Source organism: Triturus cristatus, chromosome 10, assembly GCF_964204655.1.
Source record: "Triturus cristatus chromosome 10, aTriCri1.1, whole genome shotgun sequence".
NCBI classification, from domain to species: domain Eukaryota; kingdom Metazoa; phylum Chordata; class Amphibia; order Caudata; family Salamandridae; genus Triturus; species Triturus cristatus.
The window spans coordinates 415413681-415436979 of record NC_140593.1 but is presented as its reverse complement, the minus strand read 5'-3'; the positions used below and the strand labels follow the sequence as shown (position 1 = coordinate 415436979).

The 23299-nt window shown below is 46.3% G+C and overlaps 1 protein-coding gene across 2 annotated transcripts in view; it reads left to right on the top strand.

Moving 5' to 3' along the window:
- Positions 1–23299, top strand: part of MASTL (microtubule associated serine/threonine kinase like) — a 260527-nt gene that overhangs the window by 42242 nt on the left and 194986 nt on the right. For both annotated transcript variants that reach the window (XM_085631754.1, XM_085631753.1), the window contains exons 3-4: positions 12406–12545; positions 15998–16086. In XM_085631754.1, coding sequence (XP_085487880.1) covers positions 12406–12545; positions 15998–16086 — 229 coding nt within the window. The remainder of the gene's footprint in view (positions 1–12405; positions 12546–15997; positions 16087–23299) is intronic.

Sequence of the window (23299 nt, the reverse complement as noted above, 5' to 3'; positions counted from 1 at the left end):
TGGAAGGAGATCCTTAGCTATATCAAAGAGGTGCTTGGCTTTCCCCTACATGCCACAGCTGTTCTAGGCCTCAAACCTGACAATCTGCACGCACTCACACGCAAATACTGGCACATTTCCCTTCGCATGCTAGGCGCTGCCAAACAGCTCATTGCTCCGCACTTCTGTTCCTCCCACGGAGCAGGGACTTGTACTGTTTCATTCCGCTATGGTTCTTTGGCTGTTCTTTGGGGTACTATTTTTTTTCCTTGGTTTCCTGCTCTGTTACTAATTGTCTGTGTTTAGCTTCAGGGCCCTAGCTGCTTACAGTCAAATATAGCATTCTTTCTCCCACCTCCTCTTAATGCCACAGTTGTGTTACTGCTTCCTTTTTTAATGCTGCCTCCACAGTCAGTTGGGCTTTTTCTAGAAGGATATTTGCTTGGTTTGGGCTTCCGTTTAAGGAGGATTGGACTCAGTCTTTTTAGGGACGCCTGCAAAGGGTTTACATCCTGTCCCCTCCATTTCCTTGCTTTTCATTGGTTCCTGTGTGGTCCATTTACTTTTCCTCCAGTTCTATTGGCTGTAGCATATTTTCCTGAATTGCCCAATGTTTGTTCTCTCTTGAAGCGAGCTTCCGGAGGCAAAGTCTGCTTCCCCAGGGCTGTCCCCCCTTGTCTCCATTGTGAGGCTCTTGCCCTCCCTCCCATTCAAGCTGCCACCACTGTCAGTTTAATTGGCTGCCATTTGATTCTCACCGCCTGTCTGGTTAATCCCATTTTGTGTCTGCAACGCACTATTACTGGAAGTTTCTTCCATTTTGTTACTTGTACCTTTCCACCATATGCTATTTTAAAATTTGAGTTATGACTTTGTGTTTATGCTGGGATAGTATAATATTTGACAATATAATGAGAGCGTGCATGCACATGTGGGACTGTTGGTGCATGTGTTATTCAGTTTGCCCTGTAATACTGAGCCTTGGTGTAACTCTGAAACGATGAGTACCTGCACAATATGTAGGCAGGTAGTTTGTGCAGTTGCCACGTTTATTTTTCAGTCCTTCTGTTTGAAATGGGATTTTTGGTAGGCTAGGGCATGTGCCAAAGCCAGGCAGAAACCACCAATCTAGTCAGGATAAGGGAGTTACACTCCTAAAATAACCCCTGCTCACCCCCTTGGTATCTTGGCACGAGCAGTCAGGCTTATCTTAGAGGCAGTGTGTTAAGCATTTGCACATAACCAGGGCTTGACAAATCCACTCGCCCGCTCGCATTTGCGAGGTAGAATTAATGAGGACGAGCTATTTTTAGGTCCTACTCCCCCTTTTTGGCGAGTAGGAAAACAAACTAACTTTTGTCCTCTGTCTTTAAAAACGGAGCAAATGTGACAAGATAACAATATTTAAAGGCATTTTTATTGCTCACAAAGCAAATGAGCAATAAAGATGCCTTTAAATCTTGTTAACTTGTCACATTTGCTCCGCTTTCAGAGACGGAGGTCAAGTACGTTGCAGTTAGGTCGAGGAGATTTTTCAAGGTACTAGACCTGCAGGACTAGTGCCATTTTTTTGGATTTTTCGAGCCCTGATAACCAACCGTAATACAGTGTAAGCACTACAAAAGGACGCCACACCAGTTTAGAAAAATATTCAATATTTTATATACTTAAGACAAGAACCAAAACGATAAACATCCACAATACAGTACTTAAAAAGCTGCAGTTAGCAAAATATGCTTGAAAACCAGTTCCTTGATGTCGATAGCCCCATCCGGGGCTATCACGGCGTTGTGAGCAAACGGATCCAAACAGTTCTGGCTGACCGCGGTGTCGCGGGCCAGCTACGGTGTCGGTAAGACCCTCAAACAGTACCTTTTAGAAATGCAGGGCGTCGGCGGCCTCTCGCTGAGCTTCTGAAAGCACGGCGCCGCAGGTGTCGGTTCCGGAGGTCGGTGCAGGAGTCGTCGGGCCCGTGAAGTCACACGCGTTGCAGATCGATCTCCTCTCTGTTGAAGTCAGGAGCGCTGGCGTCTGTTGCGAAGTGCAGCGGTGCGGCGTGCCGTGCCCTCAGGTCGTGGTGCGAGCAGCGGCTCGGTGGTGACGTCCGATGGCGTTGTCTGTGAGACCAGGGTCGCGGTGCTCGTTGCGGTGCTGGCAGATCGCGGTGCAAGCAGCAGCAGCGTCGTTGCTGAAGCACTCGTCTGCTGACGAACGGGAGTCGATGGCTCCGGTGTCGGTAGGCCAAGGGTGTGGTGTGGGATGAGGGCGGTGCGTCGTGTAACTTTACGAGAGGTGCCCTCGAACCACGGTGCAAGCAGCGGCGTAGATTTCGGCATGGAGCGTCATCTGGGATACCAAGGCATCGTCGTGAAGTGTGGCGGTGCAGAGTGCGGTGCCCACAGGTTGCGGTGCAAGCAGCGGCTCGGTGGCGGCATCAGCAGGCGTCGTCTGTGAGACCAGGGTCCTGTTGCGGCAGGTCGTCGGGTTGCTTCTTCTGTTGCAGCACAAAACACACAGTCCCCAGTGCTGAGGGCAGAAGAGCTTGAAGTCTTTGCTGTTACTGAGACTTCTTGAACAGGGGGCAAGCTCTACCTCAAGCTCTTGGAGATTCTCACAAAAGTAGATTGCAGAAAGTTCAGTTCAGTCCAGTCCAGTCCAGTCCAGTCCTTTCACTGCCCAAGACCGAAGCAGCCACTGCAGGCCAACACCGCAAAGCACACAGCAATGTGGTAGTTCCTCCTCACAGCTTCTCCAGCTCTTCTTGATCCAAAAGAGTTCTAAAAGTCAGGGGTCTGGGCCCCAATACTTATATCCCTAAATCTTTTGATCTTTTAGGCAGAGAGTGTCTGTGCCCAGCCAGAACCAGTTTTGCCTTCTCTGGTGTGACTTCCTGGCAGGAGGTGGAGAAGGCATGGTCAGAGGCAGACCAGGCCCTTTGAGGTGCAAGGAAATCTCCTCTCCCCCCCCCCCCCCCCCCCCCCCCTTACCCATTTGTAGCCCAGGTCTATTCAGCCCTTTCCTGACCCACCTAGACTATCTGGAGCCACTCCTTCTCCCCAGCCTTCTGTCATCCGTAACCCAGACAGGCAATCCACATTACAGCAGAGGCACATGGGATGCACGAGCAGGAAAATACCTACTTTCTGAAAGTGGTATTTTCAATCACAGAATGTAAAAATCAACTTCATTAAAAGATGCATCTTTAGATTCGGAGTTCAGGCATACTAAACTTTATTTTCCTACCTAATTCCCCAAGCCAGTTATGTTTATAAGATGTTATAAACAAACTCCCCATTCAGTCTTGTGGGGAACAGGTAGCCTTGCAATAGCAAAAAACGAAATTGCCCGTAATGCACTATCAGGATATGCCACACACACCAGGGCATGAAGGTGAGGGACTGGCAAGTGTGTGCACTGGCCAAGTCGACATAGCAGTTACAAACTGCACGCAGACTCCGCAATGGCGGGTCTGAGTTACCTTTTCTGGGCTACTCACGTGGGTGGCACAATCGGTGCTGCCGGCCCGCTAGTAGCATTTGATTCACAGGCCCTGGCACACTCGGTGCAATTTACTAGGGACCAACAAGTGAATCAAATATCATATCATGGAAACACCAATCCATAACACAATTTACCACTGAATCACTTGCACTTGACCACTGATCAGCAGTGAGAAAAGTGCGCAGAAACACTACGCCAGCAAAAACAGAGGCAAAACCGTGAGGTCAGAAAGCAACTCGGGTGAAACCCGCCAAAAGATGCCAAGTCTAACACCTTCTATTCTACGTCTCCAGTTGAAGCCAGCACTGCTTTCTGCACAGCTTGGCTGGAATTTACATTGTTGCAGTTTATTGTTCAATGTGCTTAAAATACAAAACGGTACACAAACCAAACGTTGCAGGAAAAAGCTAGAGTGCACCTTCACAGTTCACTTTCCCACACTAAAAACACACTTAAGTCCCGACCCTATTTCCCCCAAAAGAGGGAATGGAGTAACGAAAGAAGCCACCTCCTGGAGCTGCACTTGGGGCATTCTTTCTTTCTTAAATCTTTATTTCGACTCATAGGGCCATAAAAGAAATACAATACAACAAAAGACAGAAGAAACATTTTTTTCCAACAAGAAAACATCTACGATTGGGAATGGGTACATCATTTACAGAAATTTTGCAGCAGATAGGAACTCATATAATACGATTTAGAGTTTCAATTCATCAAAAAAGTTCTTCTAATGTTCCATACAGCTGCTAAATACTTGCTAACAGCAAATACAGTAAGGGGGGATAAATCGGATTTTAACAATCGGTAGGCATCTAAATGATGCCAAAAAACCCCAATTTCTGCAGATGGGAATAATCCACTTTTTCCTGGGATTCGCATAAGAAGGACAACAAAACATTAAGTGGGTGTCCTTCTCGAACTCATTAGTACAGGCTGGACAATTTTTTAAAGTAGGCGGGTGCCATTTACTAGTAAGGGCTCTAATTGGAAGTGCATTGTATCTCCATTGCAGAAATAATTTTCTGAGGGCAATGGGGTTGATATCGTCCAAGACTGTCTCCAGTTTATAGAAATCCTTCATTATTAAGAATGTATTAGTCATTGGCCCCGATATATCACTTGCTAGAGAGGTGGTCATGCTACGATCGTTGTATAGTGCGACCAAATCTTTGCGGGATACAGTACCACAGGCCTCTTGCGGATTTGTCCACAGGGCCGATAGACCCAACCCTAATAATTCGTCCTTTACATACTTGAGCCACGGAATGTTACGTAAAGCTGAGTGATGATAGAGTTCCATAAATTCAGAGCGATAACTCGAAAGTTCAGGGGTTATCCAAAGTCGCCTCCAGAAAGTTAGGGGCTTCACACCTAATTCCTCCTTTATTGATCCCAGTCCCAGGTCAAGCCTAAGGGGCGCATTTGTTGCCCCAAAGTTCTCCGCCATATATTGGAGCCGCACGGGCCTGCATTTTATAAATTTCAAGTGGCGGACCAATGGGGTGTGTCATGGACTGATTCCATAAATTCAAAATGCCCCCCACTTTTTGAGTTAACTTTAGATTTGATTTTGTCTGATGATGAGACCATGTCATTTTTTCATTCAAAGTCAGTCCCAAGTACTCAAACGTATGGACCCTCTCTAGACTTATACCATTAATAGTCGGGTTAGGGCGAGAAGACCTGGGGGGATTAAAAATCATAAATTTTGTCTTGGCCGTGTTGATCTCTAGCCCCCGATCAGCACAAAAAGAGGCGAAACCATCTAAAACTCGTTGGAGCCCCATAGGAGTCTTAGCTAGGAGCAAGGTATCATCAGCGAACATAATAGCTGAGATACCTATACCCGCCAGTCGCGGTGCGTCTCTATTTGGTACATCGTTCAGATGAGAAATGAGGCCGTTTACATAGAGGCAAAACAGGGTGGGTGCCAAGACGCAACCCTGCCTTACCCCTCTTTCAACTGGGAAGCTGGATGATAAACCGCCTTCTCTTCCACATCTGACCCTTGCAAAATTATTAGTGTGAAGACGCACTAGAATCTGCAAGAGAGGACCTGGGAGGCCTAAATCGTGCAAAACGGACCGGAGTTTCTTGCGCGGAACCAAATCAAAGGCCGCGCGTAAATCAACAAAGACAGTGTAAAGAGAGCCCCCCTCCACCTTAACTGTCTTCCAGAAAAGCATCCAGCAAATCGGTCTTGGCCGATCTGCAGGCCCTATTGTACCATTGGGGCCGTCTAGTAATCCTTTTCATACAGGGAACAATTGGGTTAAATAAACCAGATAGAGTTGAGAATAATTATTTATTAAGCTTAGCCAGTTTTCCGCAGTAGTCAGGGAAAGAATACTGCTCTATAATTTTTGCTACATCATTCAATGCTAAGCCGACCGTTGCATAGACTTGAGATAATTCTCCTTGGTTACCAGCCAATTTAGCCCATTTAATTCTGCGCTTATTGTTAGTCAGAATAATTCTATTTGATGCCTCCAAGTTGGTTAGTGGCCATGAATCACCAAAACACACACCCGATAGAGAGAGATCCAATATCAGGGGATTATGGTCGCTCTCCCCCCTGGTGACCACCTGAAAATCAGATACTCTGTTCCACTCCCTACACTGTACTAAAATATAGTCAAGTCTAGCCTCCCTTCCTGATTAATTATTTCGTGGGCCTTGGAGGGTTGTCTGAAATTGTTCGTCCATTACAGGCCCTGATCGAATGGGCCATCGTCAAGGAGGTGATTTGGACAGCTAGGGGGGCCCAGGCCCTCACCATGGGACCAGCAACGTGTGGGATGTTCCAGATTTCATCCTCCTCTTGATTTATTTGATCCACCAACCCCTGAAGTGGTTCAAAATGGGAATTAAAGTCACCAGCTATGAGAAGCATTGTTCCCTCAGGTATCATGGTTAAAACATTAGATAGGACATCAATCACTCTGGATTCCGCACATGGATTCACGGGCCTAGCATACACATTAATCACCGCTAACTTGGTGCCTACGTCGTCAGACCCAGTTTCTAAGATCACAGCACTGCAGCCCAAGTGAGTGGCAACCCAAATTGTTAGACCTCCTGAGGGGCGGCCTCTACCTCCCCACACAGCCGGAATTGTGAAAGAGGCGAAACCCACTCGATGATATTCTTGCCTAGCCCATATCTCTTGGAAACAACATATATGATGGAGATCTATAACGATCCCCATAGAGGGCAGTGGAGCTTACTAGCTAAACCGGCTATATTCCACGAGAGAACTTTGTATATAGGTGGACAATTTGTAACAACATCAGAGTTTTTGCACATAGGAGGTTCACACAAATTCAACAAGGGAGTGGTAAAAGGGACAGCAGGAGGAGGAGGGCAAAGAGACTGGTGTTTGGTAGGAAGCGGCGCCTGAATAGAAGAATTAAAATTGACAACCCCCCAACTCAGTCAGTCGACCTCTTCCAAACAAGCATGCCTATTGTTACACCGATAATCAACACAAGAAGGCACACCAAAGCGAATGTGCCTCTGTCTTCCTCTATACGGATTGAAGCCAACCCTAGTCCAGTTTCCGTCCCATCTCTGCCTGAGAAAAAATATCAGTTGGAGGATAGAAGGAGGACAATGGTAGAGGTTTAATAAGAGAAGCGGCAATATTGCCAGTAAAATTACAAATGTAAGATGCAGTTAGGGAATTACTAAAATTCACCAAGATACAATCGCCCTTGATATTCTTTATAGTACTTCCCAGCCAGGGAACCCTCCTGACCATTAGAACCTCAGACCTAATATTAGGGGGGAAGAGGCCTATGCATATTGAGCCAACTAATCACTTTGTTTTTAAGAGAGGCGTAGGTTTCTAACTCGGGATTAGTAAGCTCTGGGACACCAGTTAAAATTATAACATAGGGTGAAGCTTCAGGGGGGAGATTGATTACATTTTTCCAATTTACATGGACCGTATCTGAATGAGTGCGATCATCTGGGTCCCCAGAGGTTCGCCCTACTTCTAATTGGTTTGGATTTGGTGCACCAGCAGGGTTCCTAGTTGGAATTAGTGATTGACTTTGAACAGGTGAAGGAAAGGAGGATGAAGGAATAGAAGCTGTAGGCAAGGTCAGATTAGTTATAGGTGGCGATGTTCTGGATGGAAGAGGATCCATTCTGGGAAGGGGGTCTGTCGTAACTACAGATGTGAGAGAAGAAGGTATTTGAAAATCATTCATGCTCAACCCAGATGCATTGTATGTTTTACCTCTACTCCCTATAGGGTTGCCTGGGGCTATTACAGCCCTTTCTATTTCTTTGAGCTTTAAGTCAATTGCATCAAACCTTGCCAACAACGGACTAAAAAAAACCTTAAGAACATTATTTAGAGTATCGATAAGACCGGCATTCCCCCTATCAGGCCCATCATCTCGATCCAGGACAAGTGGGAGAAGCTCGGGTTGGGAAAAAGTTAGCACTAGTGGTGAGTTGGATAGAGCCCTAGTATCTGGAGCTATCCTAGTGAGGATGGTAGTAGGTGTGTTTACGGTGTTAATGAGGGAGCGATCCAATCTGGCTTTTTTCCCTCGCTTGAAATTCCCCTCGCGTTTCCTTTTGGGAGCCGCCGTCTGATGAGGCAGATGGACACGGGTCAAGCAAGGGTCGGTTAATACTTTGTGCGTGGATTGGGGTATACACTCGGGGATGGATTGAAGTGTGTCTCTACGAGAGGAGGTGCTAGATCTAAGGTCTTGTAAGACAGTTTCAATTGTTTGATCGATGCTGTCCATGAGAGCTATGTGTGAATCGTCAGGGTTAGAAGGAGACCTTGCAGATGCTAGTAGGCCCAGCGAGGACCTCCTAGTGCTAGTGATCCTGTCAGATAGGCGCCTTTCTAACATGTTCAATTCACCTTGTATGACGGAATTGGCCCTAATAATAAAATTGTCCAGAGTACCTGATACAATAGGCTGAGCACTTTTAAGTTTGCCTCGGGTATCCATTATAGCAATCTTTTTTTTTTTTTTTTTTTTTTAAACGTTTATTTATATCAGTCTGGAACACAGCTATTCAGCCGACATCCCGGAGGTTCGGCAGCTAGTCAAGCAACACATGAAAGCGTCCACAGCTCTAGTACAGGAAAAAGACAAAGGTTCCGGTTTTTTTAAACAACCTACAATGAATAACGAAAGCAAGGCAGTATACACAATAAACTTGTGCCAGTTCCCGATGGGGGCGTGGCCCCATTCCCATAATCAGGTCAAAGCCACCGGTCGGGAGGATGAGGGAGAAGCAGAGGCGCTAACATTCTAGCATAGTTCCATCATGAAAATCCCAAGTTGGAAGTGAAACTAGGGGGAAAGTTGCTCCTCTAGTGGTTCAGTGGCCGGGGGCAGACATATATCACCCCTATATTGGTTCCATCGTCCCCATATCTTATGCCATTTCTTAGGCCACCCCCGGGCACTATACACCGTTTTCTCCCTGAACATGCTCCAGTCCATATTGTCCATCCATGCATCCAGAGCGGGAGGTCTCTGGGAGCCCCACAATCGCGCTATATCTCGCTTCGCCACCATATTTCCTAGGGTCACCCATTGAGTCTGCGCAGCGTCATAATCAGTAGGACCCCAAACATTCAAAAGACAGCGCCGCGCCTCTGGCAGCAGTGCAATGCCCGTGACCTCCTGCATCACTACATGAATTCGCTTCCAGAACTCCGCAATCACACCACATTCCCATATGATATGTAGAAAGGTGCCCACCATCCCGCAGCCCCTCTTACATAAACCATCCTCGGAGAAACCCATATGAATCAGTCGGGGCCCAGTAACGTAGACTCTATGAAGTATCTTAAGCTGGACCAGCCTCAGTCGTGCGGGGATCGCGACCTTAGGAGAGGAGATGGCGTACTGCCAGTCCTCATCATCCAGCTCAAGGCCGTCCCTAGTCCACTGATCACGCACCCCTAGGAGGAGGTCGGTCCGGACATTAACGAGCTTCTTATAAATTAAGGAGATTGTACTCTCCGGCATATGGCCATCCAGGATCCGATCCTCCAAGGGAGAGGACTCAGGCACCTTCTCCCCCTCGACGAGGACGGACCGCATGGCGTACCTGTGCGTACCGGAAATATTCCGTACCCTCCAGTGCGTACTCCGTCCGTAGCTCGTCGAACGATTTAACTCTCCCCTTAGCCAGCAGGTACCCCACCCTGGATATGCCGATCAGATCCCATTTCTCGAATCCCTTCGTGTGCCAAAGTTTTCCCAACATATTGGAGTCAAACAGCGGAGTGGCGAGGGTGAGCCTATCCTTCCAACCCAACGAGTTCGTAACCATTATATCAATCTTCTAGCAGCCACCAACAACAGTTTCAGAAAGCCAAGGGACAGGGCCCGGTCCGGGCTTGAACGGGCTTAAACGGGCCCGCCCTTTGCCCGGGCTTCGCCCCGCTCGCGTCCCGCTCACGCGATAGTAGGCGTGGTTTTAGTAGTGGGAGGAGGAGGTGCCGGGAAGAGGCACCAGGTGCGGTGTACGAGTACGTTGCAGGGCACCCTGGACCTCGCAGTCCCAGCGACGATGGCAGACTTCAGGGGTAAGTAGCGCTATATAAAATGTCCCAACAGCTCCTCCAGAATTAAAATGCAGCTAAAACCAAAGTCCACGCCTGCGAGCGGCTCCCGCGAAGCGGGGGCCGCGAGGCGTTATGAAGGCAAAGATAATGAGAGGAGGGGCCGGGAAGAGGCACCAGGTGCGGTGTACGAGTACGTTGCAGGGCACCCTGGACCTCGCAGTCCCAGCGACGATGGCAGACTTCAGGGGTAAGTAGCGCTATATAAAATGTCCCAACAGCTCCTCCAGAATTAAAATGCAGCTAAAACCAAAGTCCACGCCTGCGAGCGGCACCCCTTGGGGCATTCTACTTCTCCTGCACCGCACAATCATCCCGCACACATCACCTCTTAATGTGAACCTGACACCGCAACTAAAGAAGAGCCTGAGCACCATGGGCACTCTGGAGGGAGCAGCAGCCGACCTCTGCACCATGAGCAGGACTGAGAGCATCTGAGCAGCCATTCCCCATGCTGCCTTCACTTACCCAGCAGCTACTGCTGCTGCACTTCACGCTCAGATAAGCTGATACCCTTCTCCATACGAAGCTTCACACCAAGGGTAGAAGTCTCATTTGTTTTGTTAAAGCCCTTTAATTCTCTTCTTGCCATAATCATTTATTCATTTGGCCCCGTCGGTGCTACGTTCCAAGACAGAACAAACAATCAATCTTTGTGTACAGAGATGCTGAATTTTGCTATCAAAAAATGTATTTCCTCCAAGAACAGAGGATTGTGCCATGTGTCCGTCCTCTTAGGTACTGGATTGAAACCATGGTGAACTTTGTTATTTCTCTGTTGGACAAATAATTTTTTCAGTTTATCAATGTTGGCTGAACATGCAATGTAACTTCAAAGGCTCTGTCCTAGATAGCCTTTTTCTACTATGGAACTGGTTCCTGAACTTTATCCTGAGAATCGTAAAAGCAAATTTGCTGAAGGGAAACAAAAGCAAATCCATTTTGCATGGTAATTTTCTGCCATGAATTAAGAATACTTAACTTGTGTGTTTTTTCTAGTGCAATGTCTGATCATAGCAGCCTAGTCACTGACCCTTCCAAGTATGTTTTACCTGCTTCTGTGAAGATGTAGCTTAAATATGTCCAACTGTTCACTTTCTACACTATCGTGCTCACAGCTTTGGATTTCCAGCCAAAACAGAAATCCAAAAGGGTTTTTAGTATCATTCACTGGTTCTTTTCTAGTTTGTCTGACTCAGTATTCTTCACCAGACTATTTAATTCCTTTTGATTGGAGAAATTCCAATCTTTCGTGTCATCCTTATGGGAATACAGACCAAGAATACAAGTATTTTTGTGCCATGTGTAATAAGGAACTATTTATGCATTATAACGTGTGTTGTGTGCAATTTAATTAAGATGATGTAATCTGTAAAGACAAAGTTTAGGTGACGGAACTTGACGATCTAATGGTTTTGAAAAAGGTGATCAATATAGATACTGTGCGTTTTTTGTTGGAATTTCTGTGTTCACATTCAAAGGCAGTTTCTCTGAAGTAATTCATGTCATTACGCAAGAGTATTTTGTGTAATTGTAGCCCTCTGTATGTGTTACTTACTAGAAGAGATGGACACTTTAGGCAGGAGTATGAGCCGTGGGTACATTTAAGTATGATTTGGGGTTGGGCAAATGTATAGTACAGTTAGACAAAGCATGAGTGCCAGAAAATGTGAGATTAGTCTAAGTTGGGAACCCTTAGTCCTGTGTTTCATGTAACTAGAAGATGGGGTGGGATGCTTACTTTTTTCGGAAGGTTTGATATTCGAGAGTTGTAATGTGGCCTTCAGGGTGTACATTTCATGCTTGTTCTCTTTCCAATTCAGGCACCTAGTCAATATGTCTGGGAGTAAACCCGTTTGCTTTTCCTTTGAGTTGTTGTTACTTGGCAAATGTTCTCTGGTTAGTAAGCTATTCCTATTTGGGAAAGGAAAGGGAACAAACCTGAGTAAAAATGCTAATGTTTTAGTCTGCCCTTTAACTCCCACTATCAATCTCCAGCTTGGCTAGGACAATCATGTTGCTCCACCCAGGTGACGCTAGTCACAACTTATGGTGAGGTGAAGGGACCTGCAATGACATGTTGAGTAAGTGTTGTGCAGCCGCAGGCTTGCAGTTTTATTCTGAAGGCACGGTTTCAGTTCTTCCCTCATTATTAGTTGGGTTCCTAAGCATTGGAACCTGAAAATAGCCGAATGGACTTATACCAGTTGGTAGAAGGTATTACTAGGCAAGTAACCTTTTCCTTTTAATGGCTTCTTTTAGTTGCGTTTACAGTGTTGATATTGAATGTATTAGAAATGTTTTTCTTTTGGCAGATTATGGAGTACCTCATCGGTGGAGATGTTAAATCCCTCTTGCATATTTATGGATATTTTGATGAAGAAATGGCAGTTAAATTCTCCTCTGAAGTGGCTCTGGCTCTGGATTATCTTCATAGGCACGGTATAATCCACAGGTGCGTGTTGAGAGGGACTGTGCTAATCAAGTGTAACTTCATCTGTCCAGGATACTTGTTTGGAGATTACCTATGCTTGTCAACAGTGTGCATCTGCTCCCTCCAATCACAGAGTACTTATTTCTTAAATATGTGGGCCTCTTTGATTTTTTTTAAATTTATTTATTTATTTTAGTTTGAGTTTATTTTATTTATTTTCTTGTCTGTGACACTCACAATGCAAATTAAATTACATGTAGACTCTCCAACCAAGGAGAGTAATTTAGTTAACAGTTGTGGCAGTAGGATAGAAATTGAACATTGACTGAATTGGTGTTCTGTTAACCAATTTGTGGCCACATTTCATGGATCTGCTTTATTAGAACTGTACTTTAATGTGTATCTGGTAGTATAACGTTTTCAGTGCAGGTTCATAGAGCTAGTACAGTTACAGCCATATTCATGTATGTAACTAGCTCACTTGTGGTCGAGTGCCACACTCTAAGAGGAGCAGATGCAGAATTTATCGACTATTTCAATTGATTAACTGAATCACATTATTTTGAACTATAAACCTATGCTGGTGCAAGAGTTATAACACAGTTAATGAAGCTTTACAGCACACCTGGACCAGACATAAAGAATACAACAGGTGTTGAGTAGAGAACTTGTTAGCACAAATGAGGATTTTTTTTTAAATTGAGCCTTTTAACAAAACTACTCGTAGTATTGTGTACCTATCCCCTTCTTATGTTGCGTGGCAGACATCTAGTGTGACGATGGATAGTTGGTACATGAGTGTGTGTTACAACGCTCAGGCGGTAAGGACGGAGTGAGACTTATCTATTCTTTTGACCTCTCTTTATTTAGACACGTAGACAGACAACCATTCTCTGTAATTTGTGCCGGGGAACAGGCTCAAAACGTCTTTAACTTGTGTCACGCGGTTCTTGGATCCTCTTGCTTGTAGGATGCTCGGAAGAGAAAAAAAAGCAAACAAAAAAAACACAAAGAAATCAGAGTCAGAGGTCTCTTTTTCAAGTGCTTATCTCTACGGGGATAGGGAGTGAGGTGATATGCACCAGCCGGCCACCAATGTGAGGGAAGGGGGAAAACAGGCAGGAGTACACTCTGATGTGCAAGGTTCACTCTGTCGGTAACCCGCCTCCCCTTTAATGCCCGTAAACGGACACGTACCTCTGCAAGCCACTCTCCTCCAGGAGCGTGGCAGGTCTCTGCGCGGTGTCGCTGTAATCTTTGTTCTCGGTCAGGAACGGCGGACGAGACCCCCGTGGCTCCGTTGTTTCCTTCAGGCTCAGGCGTCTGTGTCAGGAGGGACTTCCGCTGGCTGGACTTGTAGACGTCATCTTCTCCCGGCGTCTTCTGAAGTCCCGCGTACACACCACGTCTTCCGGGTTCTTCCTCTACGTCCTTTTTTTCCGACTTTCAGGGAAGACGCTATACGTGACACACTCCCTCGGGCGGGGCTAGCCACAGATACCTGGTGCTTCTTAAAGGGCCCTCAATCCTGTGGTACTACGTTGTAGGTGGTCTTCACGAGACTGTTGTCCTGAAAGGATAAAAAAGGCATGGCGTGATCAGGGAGGGTATCGTCCTCTAGTTCATGCATTGGGATCTGATTTACGGTCTCGTGACAGTGTGCCTCTCCAGGGATTTGGTGACTCAATGTAGCTAGTCGTAAGGTTTCAGTTTGAGCTTTTAAGGACCTACGTGTGGTCTTAGAATATGACCCATCAATAATATGAAAGGGAAGCTTTAATTTGTGTTTCCTAGGCATTTTTATTAATTTGTCATTACAGAATATTATGGCAAGAATTTACAGAAAGTGCATGTCATTCTCACAATAACAGTGCAAATAAAACCCTGCATGAAAACATACAGACTCAACAGTTGTCTGCAAAAATACCGTATGTCTGCAGATTAAAATCTAATGTTCCATACAAAATCACCTCTTTTCGAATATGCAATGCCCTATCTCTCCTTCCATATTACAGCTTTCCGGGAATACAATGTACATTTGTAATCAAACTCATTTCAACCTCACTGATGTGCACCAAACCTCATATTTTTATCACAGTCCCTTCCTTGATGCACACATTTCCCTGTTGACCTGCACCAGTTAACGTCCATGTATCGTTCGACATGTATGATTTGAAAATGGGATTGGGTGGATAAAAGTTATTTAGAGTTTGTAGTATGGGGAGCTGTCAAGGAGCCACTGCTTCTGAGCATCTCCAGGTATAGGAGAGCTCACACAAGAGCTGAGTTTGGCAACATGGCAGAAAATCCAAGAGCTGAAGCAGGTAAACAGTAGGTCCTCCTGAATCACTGAATTGTTTCATAAGATTACTTGGACCTTTATCTCCTTCAGAAGGACTGGAATCCTTTTGTACTTGGTGGAGACATTAAACAGTGGATTGAGGAATACATAAGGGGTTAGCATTTTTGGCCTCCATTAAAGAGAGCTACCATCCTTGTGGGTGGGCATTAGTATACTGAACAGATCTGCCAACTCCCACTTTGCCACCTTGTGTCACATTATATCTGCTCCTTTCACACGTTCACCAGATGAGGAGCTAATATCACACAGTGGGCTCAAACTTAGCTGGAAACCCCTGCAAAGAGCAGGTTTCCAGCTAATTGTTTTGAGGTTTAGCTTAGCCGATGTCTATTACGAGGTGTGAAACCTCCCCAGGACATCGGCGGCAGCCTCAAAAGCTTGGGTTTGTTTTTTTTATTTATGGGGGAATGGACAGTCGTGGGAAGGGCGGAGGCTTGTTGTAGGGGTTGGGCTGTGCATTTAAAAGTGTTGCTTGGCAAGAAGTCCCACCCCTTCATGGCCACGCCACCTCACACAGCTGAAAAAATACACAAATTGGAATGTCTGCCTGATTCCATATGAGCTAAAATCCATTTACTTAAAATCCATGTGTTGGGGCTCATGGCAACATATTTCTGATTGGTGCACTCTCTATCAAATGGTGAGGGAGGGTACCCTCATTTGGTTGGCCCAATACCCCAAACACCAAAGTCCATGATGGTTTCCCTTTGTCATTAGAGTGACATAGGTTCAGAGTGCCGCACTAAAGGGACTAGGGGTAATATTCTCTGACACAATTGGACATAATAGTTTGTAAGAAGAGACCAATAACTCCTACAAAGCAATGGACATATCATCTAAGGTCTTGTGTACTTGTATTATATTGGAGTGGTTTTCATTATTCAGAAGGGTCCAACGGTGATTTATTAATTTGAAAGGTAGATCCCCTTACTGTACGATGCACATTGACCATGTTCACCTTTAAAGTATGGTGGTTTTTGTGCATTTCTGTTTGCGTACTGTGAAACTGTAAGAGTTGCATTATCACTGCTGCAGTGTCCACAATTCGTGTTTAATTTGTATGTTTGTGGATGGCATTAAAATTGTTAATTCTTTTGTTTTCTATATGTAGGGACTTGAAGCCAGACAATATGCTGATTTCCAATGTCGGCCACATTAAACTGACAGACTTTGGCCTCTCAAAAGTTACTCTAAAGAGAGGTGAGGGAATCCGTTTTCAATTATGGCACGATGGGATGTCATCCTGGTGATAAAGTATTTCCTAGCTCAAGTTGTACATCATGGAGCATCATTGCCAACAAGTATTGATTTTAGGTTTTTTGCCTAAAGTGTGCTTTGACAAGCCTATTGCTTACTACAGGTTGGCTTTCATGACAGTCTAATTCCAATGTTTCTTATACAGTGGCTTTCCTTCCTCTTGTATTTGCTGCTCTCCTGTAGCATAGCTTCTGTACCACTCTTGGGGATTGAATGACCAGTATTCTTCAACTGCTTACATTCAGGGAATTACTTTTAGCACTCACCGTGCATGCATTCTCTTGCTGTCTTACTCTTTTGCTACTTTGCCACTGAAATTCACACTGAGCTCTCCGTGGTACACTGCCTTCTCCTTGCAGTTTGTCTGTTGTAGCTCCCATCCCATCCCTCCCTGTCCTGTGCTTTCCATATTGTTTTCCCTTTCCTATTTTGCTCAAGTTTCTATTTTTCTCTTTTTTTACTTTTTTTTTTTTTTTTTTTTTTTTTGAAAAAACCTTTATTAGCATTTCAACCAATAACAAGTATGGGCCTACAACCCCCGGGGCCGGCCGCTAAGCAATCAAAGCAACAGAGATCCAATGTTGACACAGGCAGAACCTCGGGGAGCAGAATCTCCATGCTAATATATTCTCGGCCAGTGAACGGCGCAAGTAGGACACCAGGATTAGGAAGGCTTTCATTTTATAATAGGGAAAGACAAAAGGATCAGGTGCCAAACAATTTCCCAGCAGCGAAAAATGGCAGGCAGAATAACAAACGTAAACAATAAACGGCAATCTATCGAGTCAATGGCGCTAAGACAGGAAGTGCAGGATGTAGAGAAGTATCATGACCAGTTGCGCCTGCAGTCCCATGCCCTAAAGCCCAGAAAAACACCCCGGAAATTGTGGCACACATGAAAAAGCAGTGATTCACAACAAAGGAGTTGTACCACGCTGATCCCTGAAAGAAAAACAAAGAAGAATCAGAGAAGAAAAAGGAGGCCATGGAAAAAAAGGGGTAAAGACTAAAGAATCCCCTTCCCCAACCCCCCACCCTGCACCTCTGCAGATGAGTACGGCCCCCCCCCCCCCCAGCAGTGTGCCTGTCGCCCTGGAACTAGACCCGAAATATAGAAGAACAGAGAAAAGGGAGTAAGAAAAGAACCCCACCAGACGGGGGGGTAGAGAGAGTATTAATAAACTGGAGGAGGGCCTTCAAAACATGCCCCCGGCTTCTCCCTCCTGCACGGTAAGTTTCCCCCAAAGCAAACAGTAAGCAGCACAGAATCGACCATGTCAAAGATAGATGGGGAGCATTATGCACCAATTATACTAATAGCTATGCCATGAGAGCACGCAACCCCTGAGCCCGCCCGTGTACTAGATGACCACCCCTGAAGGATCAGCCTTATCCTTGACCACTCTTTGCAAATCTGCCCATGCATACCCCTCGACCCAGCGCCATGTCCAATGTTACAAGGTAAAGGAGTGTCCAAAAACGACCGGGAAGCGACGCACACAGGTGGGGTGGAAGTCTCTGAGTACCAACACAGTCCGCATCATGGAGGGACGTCTTTCCCAGTGTTGCCCAGGATCTGCACTGCACACAAGGTCCAGGAAGGCGGAATCAGCCAAAGTAGACAACTGTTGCTTGAATTTTCCCTGGGTCGCCGGAGGCCGTGCACGGGACGAGGCCACCACCTCCCACTCAGGTCCAATACCTCCGGAACAGATCAGACCCACAGCCAGCCGATCACACGGAAGCATACTGTCCGGAGTTTCCAGCTGTTCACTAATCTCAGGGGTGGCCGCGACATTGTCCTCCTGTGTGCAGTGTGGGAAGTCCCTGTGTACCTGAGGACAGGCAAGCCGCAACCGTCCCGACGCTGATGCCACACCATCGAGCTTACTCTCCAAGACCCCGATGCCATGAATCAAGGTGGAATGAAGGGCACCGAGAGCCTCGAGGAGGTCGCCGTACCCCAGCACAGCTCTCTGCGATCGCTCCGCCACACTCACAAAAGTCACACACTCCCAATCCTGCTGTGACCCGGTGGACAGGATGGTAGGCTTCATCATAACAAGATGGCCGCCGGGTAGGCCCGACACGTATTGGGACCGGGACCCAGGGACAAGCGCCTCAAGGTCCACGTCGCTGGAAACAGGGTTCCGGGGGCAGGCAAAAATTTATCCGTTGTATGGTCACGGGCAACAGTCGTCCCCACCACGGACCAGCGCCCGCGAAAATCCGGGAGCAGCCCGCGAGAATCAGGGCGAGTTACGGGCGGCGTCCGGGCAGCTCACCGTCGAAGGCAGGGGCAATCGCCGGAGAATCTCAGAATTGCCACCCCGGGCATGCACTCGGTCCGCTACGTTTAGCGGTAGGAACGACCACGGCGAAAGGTAGGCCGAGGTGTGCACCGCTCCGGTGGTCCGACTCCACCCAGTCACCACAGGCCGCTGTTGTTGAACTGCCACCCGGCCAAGGCGTCCACTCGAGGTCCTGGCTCCGGGGCTGCACGGGCCGCAAATTTCAAAGGCACATTTCTCCGGCGGTACCGCCGCCAGAAACTTCGGAGTCACACGGTCGGTTGCCACTCCCATTCACAAATACGAGCGCATAGCGCAGGCTGAGGATCTCATGCAGGATATCCGTGCGGGATGTGGAGGTTCACGGAGCCGGGAGTCTACGCTGCCGTCCCGGTCGCCATCTTGGCTCCTCCCCTTTTTTTACATTTTTAATTGTAACCTCCCTGTTCCACTAAGGTCATTGTTGGTCAGCCCAGCCTCACCATTTTCTTTTAAACCTTTTGGTTCAGCATGACAGCTGCAATTTGCAGCCAGGTTTCTCCTATTTGCAAAAAATGTGCTTTAGCTTACTTTTTATATGTGTGTTTATCTTTTGTTCTTAAATTTACCACTCCAAGATGGGCATCTTGGAACAGAGAATAACAACAAAATGGCTGTTGCATTATGACGCAGGTGTGGTGACACTAGGGCTGCAATGCATCATGTCACGTAGACCTAGAAGTCAACATTTTATTCTTGTTACTTGTACCCCTCAGAGATGCGTCTGACTCTCTTGTTAAAATCTATTCAATCTCCCATAACTGTGGTCCTTAATTTCTCTGATCCTTTACTTTGTGCTGAGTGGTGCGGTTATGTGTGAAGACCTTTTGCTGTAAGAATAGTGCTCCTGTTCAAGGGCACAGCAGTGTAGCCCCAGACTGAGAGTTCCTGCATTAAAGTTGAAGCTGTTCTTGCTTTCCTGGGCCAGCTGCTGGGCCCTTCACTGTAAACCTGTATTGGTGTTACCCAGATCTGTTATCTAACATGCCGTTCACATTCAGCTCTGAACTCTGCACTACATCACCACATGACTAGAACCAGGTTTGTTTCTGCAGAGAGCAAGCCCCTGATTGTTGCAGCCACAGTTTGGAAATCGGAAAATTTAGACTTTGAGTACTGAATTGACATGCTATTAACTACATGATGCAGAACCCTGGACTCCTTTAAGTGCCTTGAGGTTGCAACCAGTTTCCCGGTGGTACCCCCTTGAAACTCTGAGATTGCTGGAACTAGTATACATATCTAGTGGTCCCCTAACTGTGTAGATTAACTCCTGTTACTGCAGTGGGAGCTCTGGGGCCCTATTAGACAGTACAATTCATTGCATAAAGAGAGCTATTCGATTTACTTCTACAAGCGTGTATTCGAGCATTTACCTGAATTACTGAAGCGTTGTATTTTAGAAACTCTGTTTCACTTAATTATTTTTACCCTCCTAATTGTTCTTACTTACTTGAATTGCTTGTGTTCTCCTTATTTCCCTGCCCTGTGGTGCCCGTAAGTAAGAGCGGGTCCACCATTAGAAGGTCAGCGTGCTAGTTGTTTGCAAGTAGGAGGCATAAAAACCCATGCTGACGCGGGCGCGCCACAGGCAAGCCCGTCTGTGCCCTGAATGCACCATGGGCCAGGACCCCTGGTTTTTTTCTCCCTCATTGCTACTCGAGGGAACAGCTACTTGCATTAAACAAGAGTAAGTGCTGCAACTCCCCCTTATGGTAAGAAGGAGAATACTCCTCATTGCTGTAGCCTATGCAACCCCCCCCCCCCCCCCCCCCCTAGGTTAACCCTATATCAGCTTACTCGTCAAACTATACCGAGGGCTAACTACTCGCCCAACGCTATAAATAACTTGCTTACTAGTTTCCTACTGAATACCAGATCCCTGATCAAGCACAAATATGCATTTGAGAGCTTGATGTAGACTTCTAACACTGATCTGGTCTTTTTAACTGAAACTTGGGCCAACAAAACATCTGAGCTCGACTGGATTGAAACGTTACCAGCCGGATACGACTTAGCGTAGATAGGGAAAAGGGGAGGCGATATAGCGATTATTTGCTACATCAATCTTAAGGCGACATTTGACCCTATGCAGTATTTAGGAGTAGAAGCGCTGATGTTCAACTTCAAATGCAGTAATACCATGTCCTTCCCTGGATTACCACTCTACCAACCAGCCGCTGGGGTCTAGGGCCCCTTTTACATAATCCCTGCCAATGTTTGTGGAACCATGCCTTGATTTCCCCACTTTTACGCTACTTGGAAATTTTAATTTTTAAATCATAAATAATACAAACACCTCCTTTCTGGTACATAGTATGGCCTGTTTTGGACTGACTCAGATCATTACAGAGCCAACACACAAGACCTGTCGCACATTAGTTGGAAATTTTCACGAATAACTCCAACCTCATTTCGGAAAAAGTACTGCCGTTAACCTGGACCGATTACTGGGCTATCTTCTTCAAACTCCTTCTTTCAGACTGCCTGCTACTAAGACCCGACTGTGGCACAGAGTTAATAAAACTGACTTAGAAGAGGACCTGTTTAGATACCCTCCCCCACTAGACCAAGACCACAACAAGACTGCTGATAATTTTGACCGCTGGGTCAGGTCGGCAATCGATCTCTTGGCTCCAGATAGATTAAACAGAGCAGGAACCAACCTTCAGCCCCATGGTACACTGCAGAACTTAAAAGTATAAAATCCAAGTGCAGAAGTTTAGAACGTACCTGGAGGCTAGATTATAGTGAGCAGGGCAAATTAAACTACAGTCTACAAGGTCGAGGTATGCTCCAGACACTGTCAATGAGGTGCTAATAGAGGACAATGCCTCTGGGATCACAACTACCTGTCAACTGCTAAATCTTCTCCTCTCTAGCCCCGAAGAGAGTAAATGATCTATTATTATCCATTATGTCTCGCTCCCGTCTGATCCCTGTCCTCCCTCAATACTTGAAAACACAAGATAGAAGAGACAAGGGATTTAACTTTCTCTGACTCCCTTACCGATATTTAGTCTCACACGACAGAGAAACACTAAATAACACAAATAACTCCCTCAATACTTCACATGGCTACGGATCGAGTTAGTTCATACTTGGCCTGCTCCTGAACTACAATTTTCCCGGTCTCTTGGAAGAAAGATTGCCTACCTCTCCCGACCAAAATCTTGGAAAAATTCATTAATTAAGAGCTGGTGTGTTACTTAGAATCTAACCATCTGCTTGAGACCACCCAACATGGATTCAGAAACAGCTTGTGGGGGGAGGGCCGTCCTCCTCCTGCTCGACCTCTTAGCAGCGTTTGATACTGTTAACCATCGGGTACTAACGCAATGGCTGGAGTCGGTAGGAATTAAAGGGACGTCTCTAACGCTGCTCTCCTGCTTCCTTACGTTGAGGGAACAAATACTGTTCTGGGATCATCTTACATCTGAGGCCTTTTCGCTCCCTTGTGGAGATCCTCAAGGGTCAGCACTGTCACCCACCATGTTCAACATCTACACCCCTCCTCCCCCCCCCCTGCTCCCTAGATAAGCTGATGCTGGGTTTTTGTTGGTTTTGTACGCTGATGAGACGCAGATAATTATATCCATATCCTCTGGTGCAGATGAAGTGGTGGTAGGTTCCTCAACTGTCAGAAGCGCATTATTGGGTGGATGCATCAGAAGTATCTTAAACTAAATACAGATAAAACGGAGGTGGTAGAGTTCGGAAAGGGAACAACACTCTGGAGTGGCCAGCAAAGGCTGGACGCCTTCCTGCTCCCATTGATAAAGTCAGAAACTTGGGAGCTTTGTTAGACTTTGTTAATTTCTCAGCCCAGATCAATCTTATAGCCTCATGTTTATTCCTTCTAAAAACCCTGCATAAGATTCTCCCTTTCATTCCACAAGAACTGAGAAAACCCGTATTAGTCGCCCTTATTCTTTCTAGAATTGCAATGCTATTTTCATTGGCATTGATAAACGCCTACTATCAAAACTTGAGTTCTTTCAGAATGCTGCAGTGCGGGTGCTGCTGGACATCCCTAAATTTCATCCCATCTCCAGCAGCATTAGGGACCTCCACTGGCTACTGGTCCAGCAAAGAATGGGATTTAAGGCTCTGTCTGGTGCATAAAGCACTACACAGGGGAGTGCCTCTGGATCTACGGAAACGTTTTTTCTGACATGTCCCACGGCGGGACTTAAGATTAGCCAGCAGGGGGCCAATTCAGGTCCCTAGAATTCGAAGGGCAAGATGGGGCGGAAGAAGTCTCTCCCATAGGGCAGCTAAGCTTTGGAATACGCTGCCGATTCGAACTAGATTACCATCAAACAGACTCCTGTTCAGGAAGGTGCTTAAGACCTGGTTATTCTCTTCCAAGTAAGCAGTAACTACACCCTGGGCTTCTTTCGGGTGAAGTACATCCGGCTTTCAGTGCCAAAACGCTTCGGCATAAATTGCGCTTTACAAAAGATTACTTCACTTTTACATTACCAAAAAAATCCCTCCTCCAGTGATATTTGACTCTCCGATTCCCTTGTTTGCTTTCGGTCTTGTGGTGCTGCTGAAGTGGTTGCAGAATTGTCTCAAACCCACTGAGTCATCTTCCTTGTACACTGTACAGTGCCCATTTGTTCACAGGTCTTCGAGAATTTGTGAAGCTATGTGGCATCCAAAGTACATGTAACTCCTCGAAGTGAAGATTATTTCGGGAGGCTCGATTTTGAGTCTCCCAAATGCACTAATGCTCCACACAGGTTTCGGTGCCAGGATGTATGACAGCCACCGCTACCACTCTGCACCCGCTTCTCTCCACCGCTTTGCCGCCCTCTCTC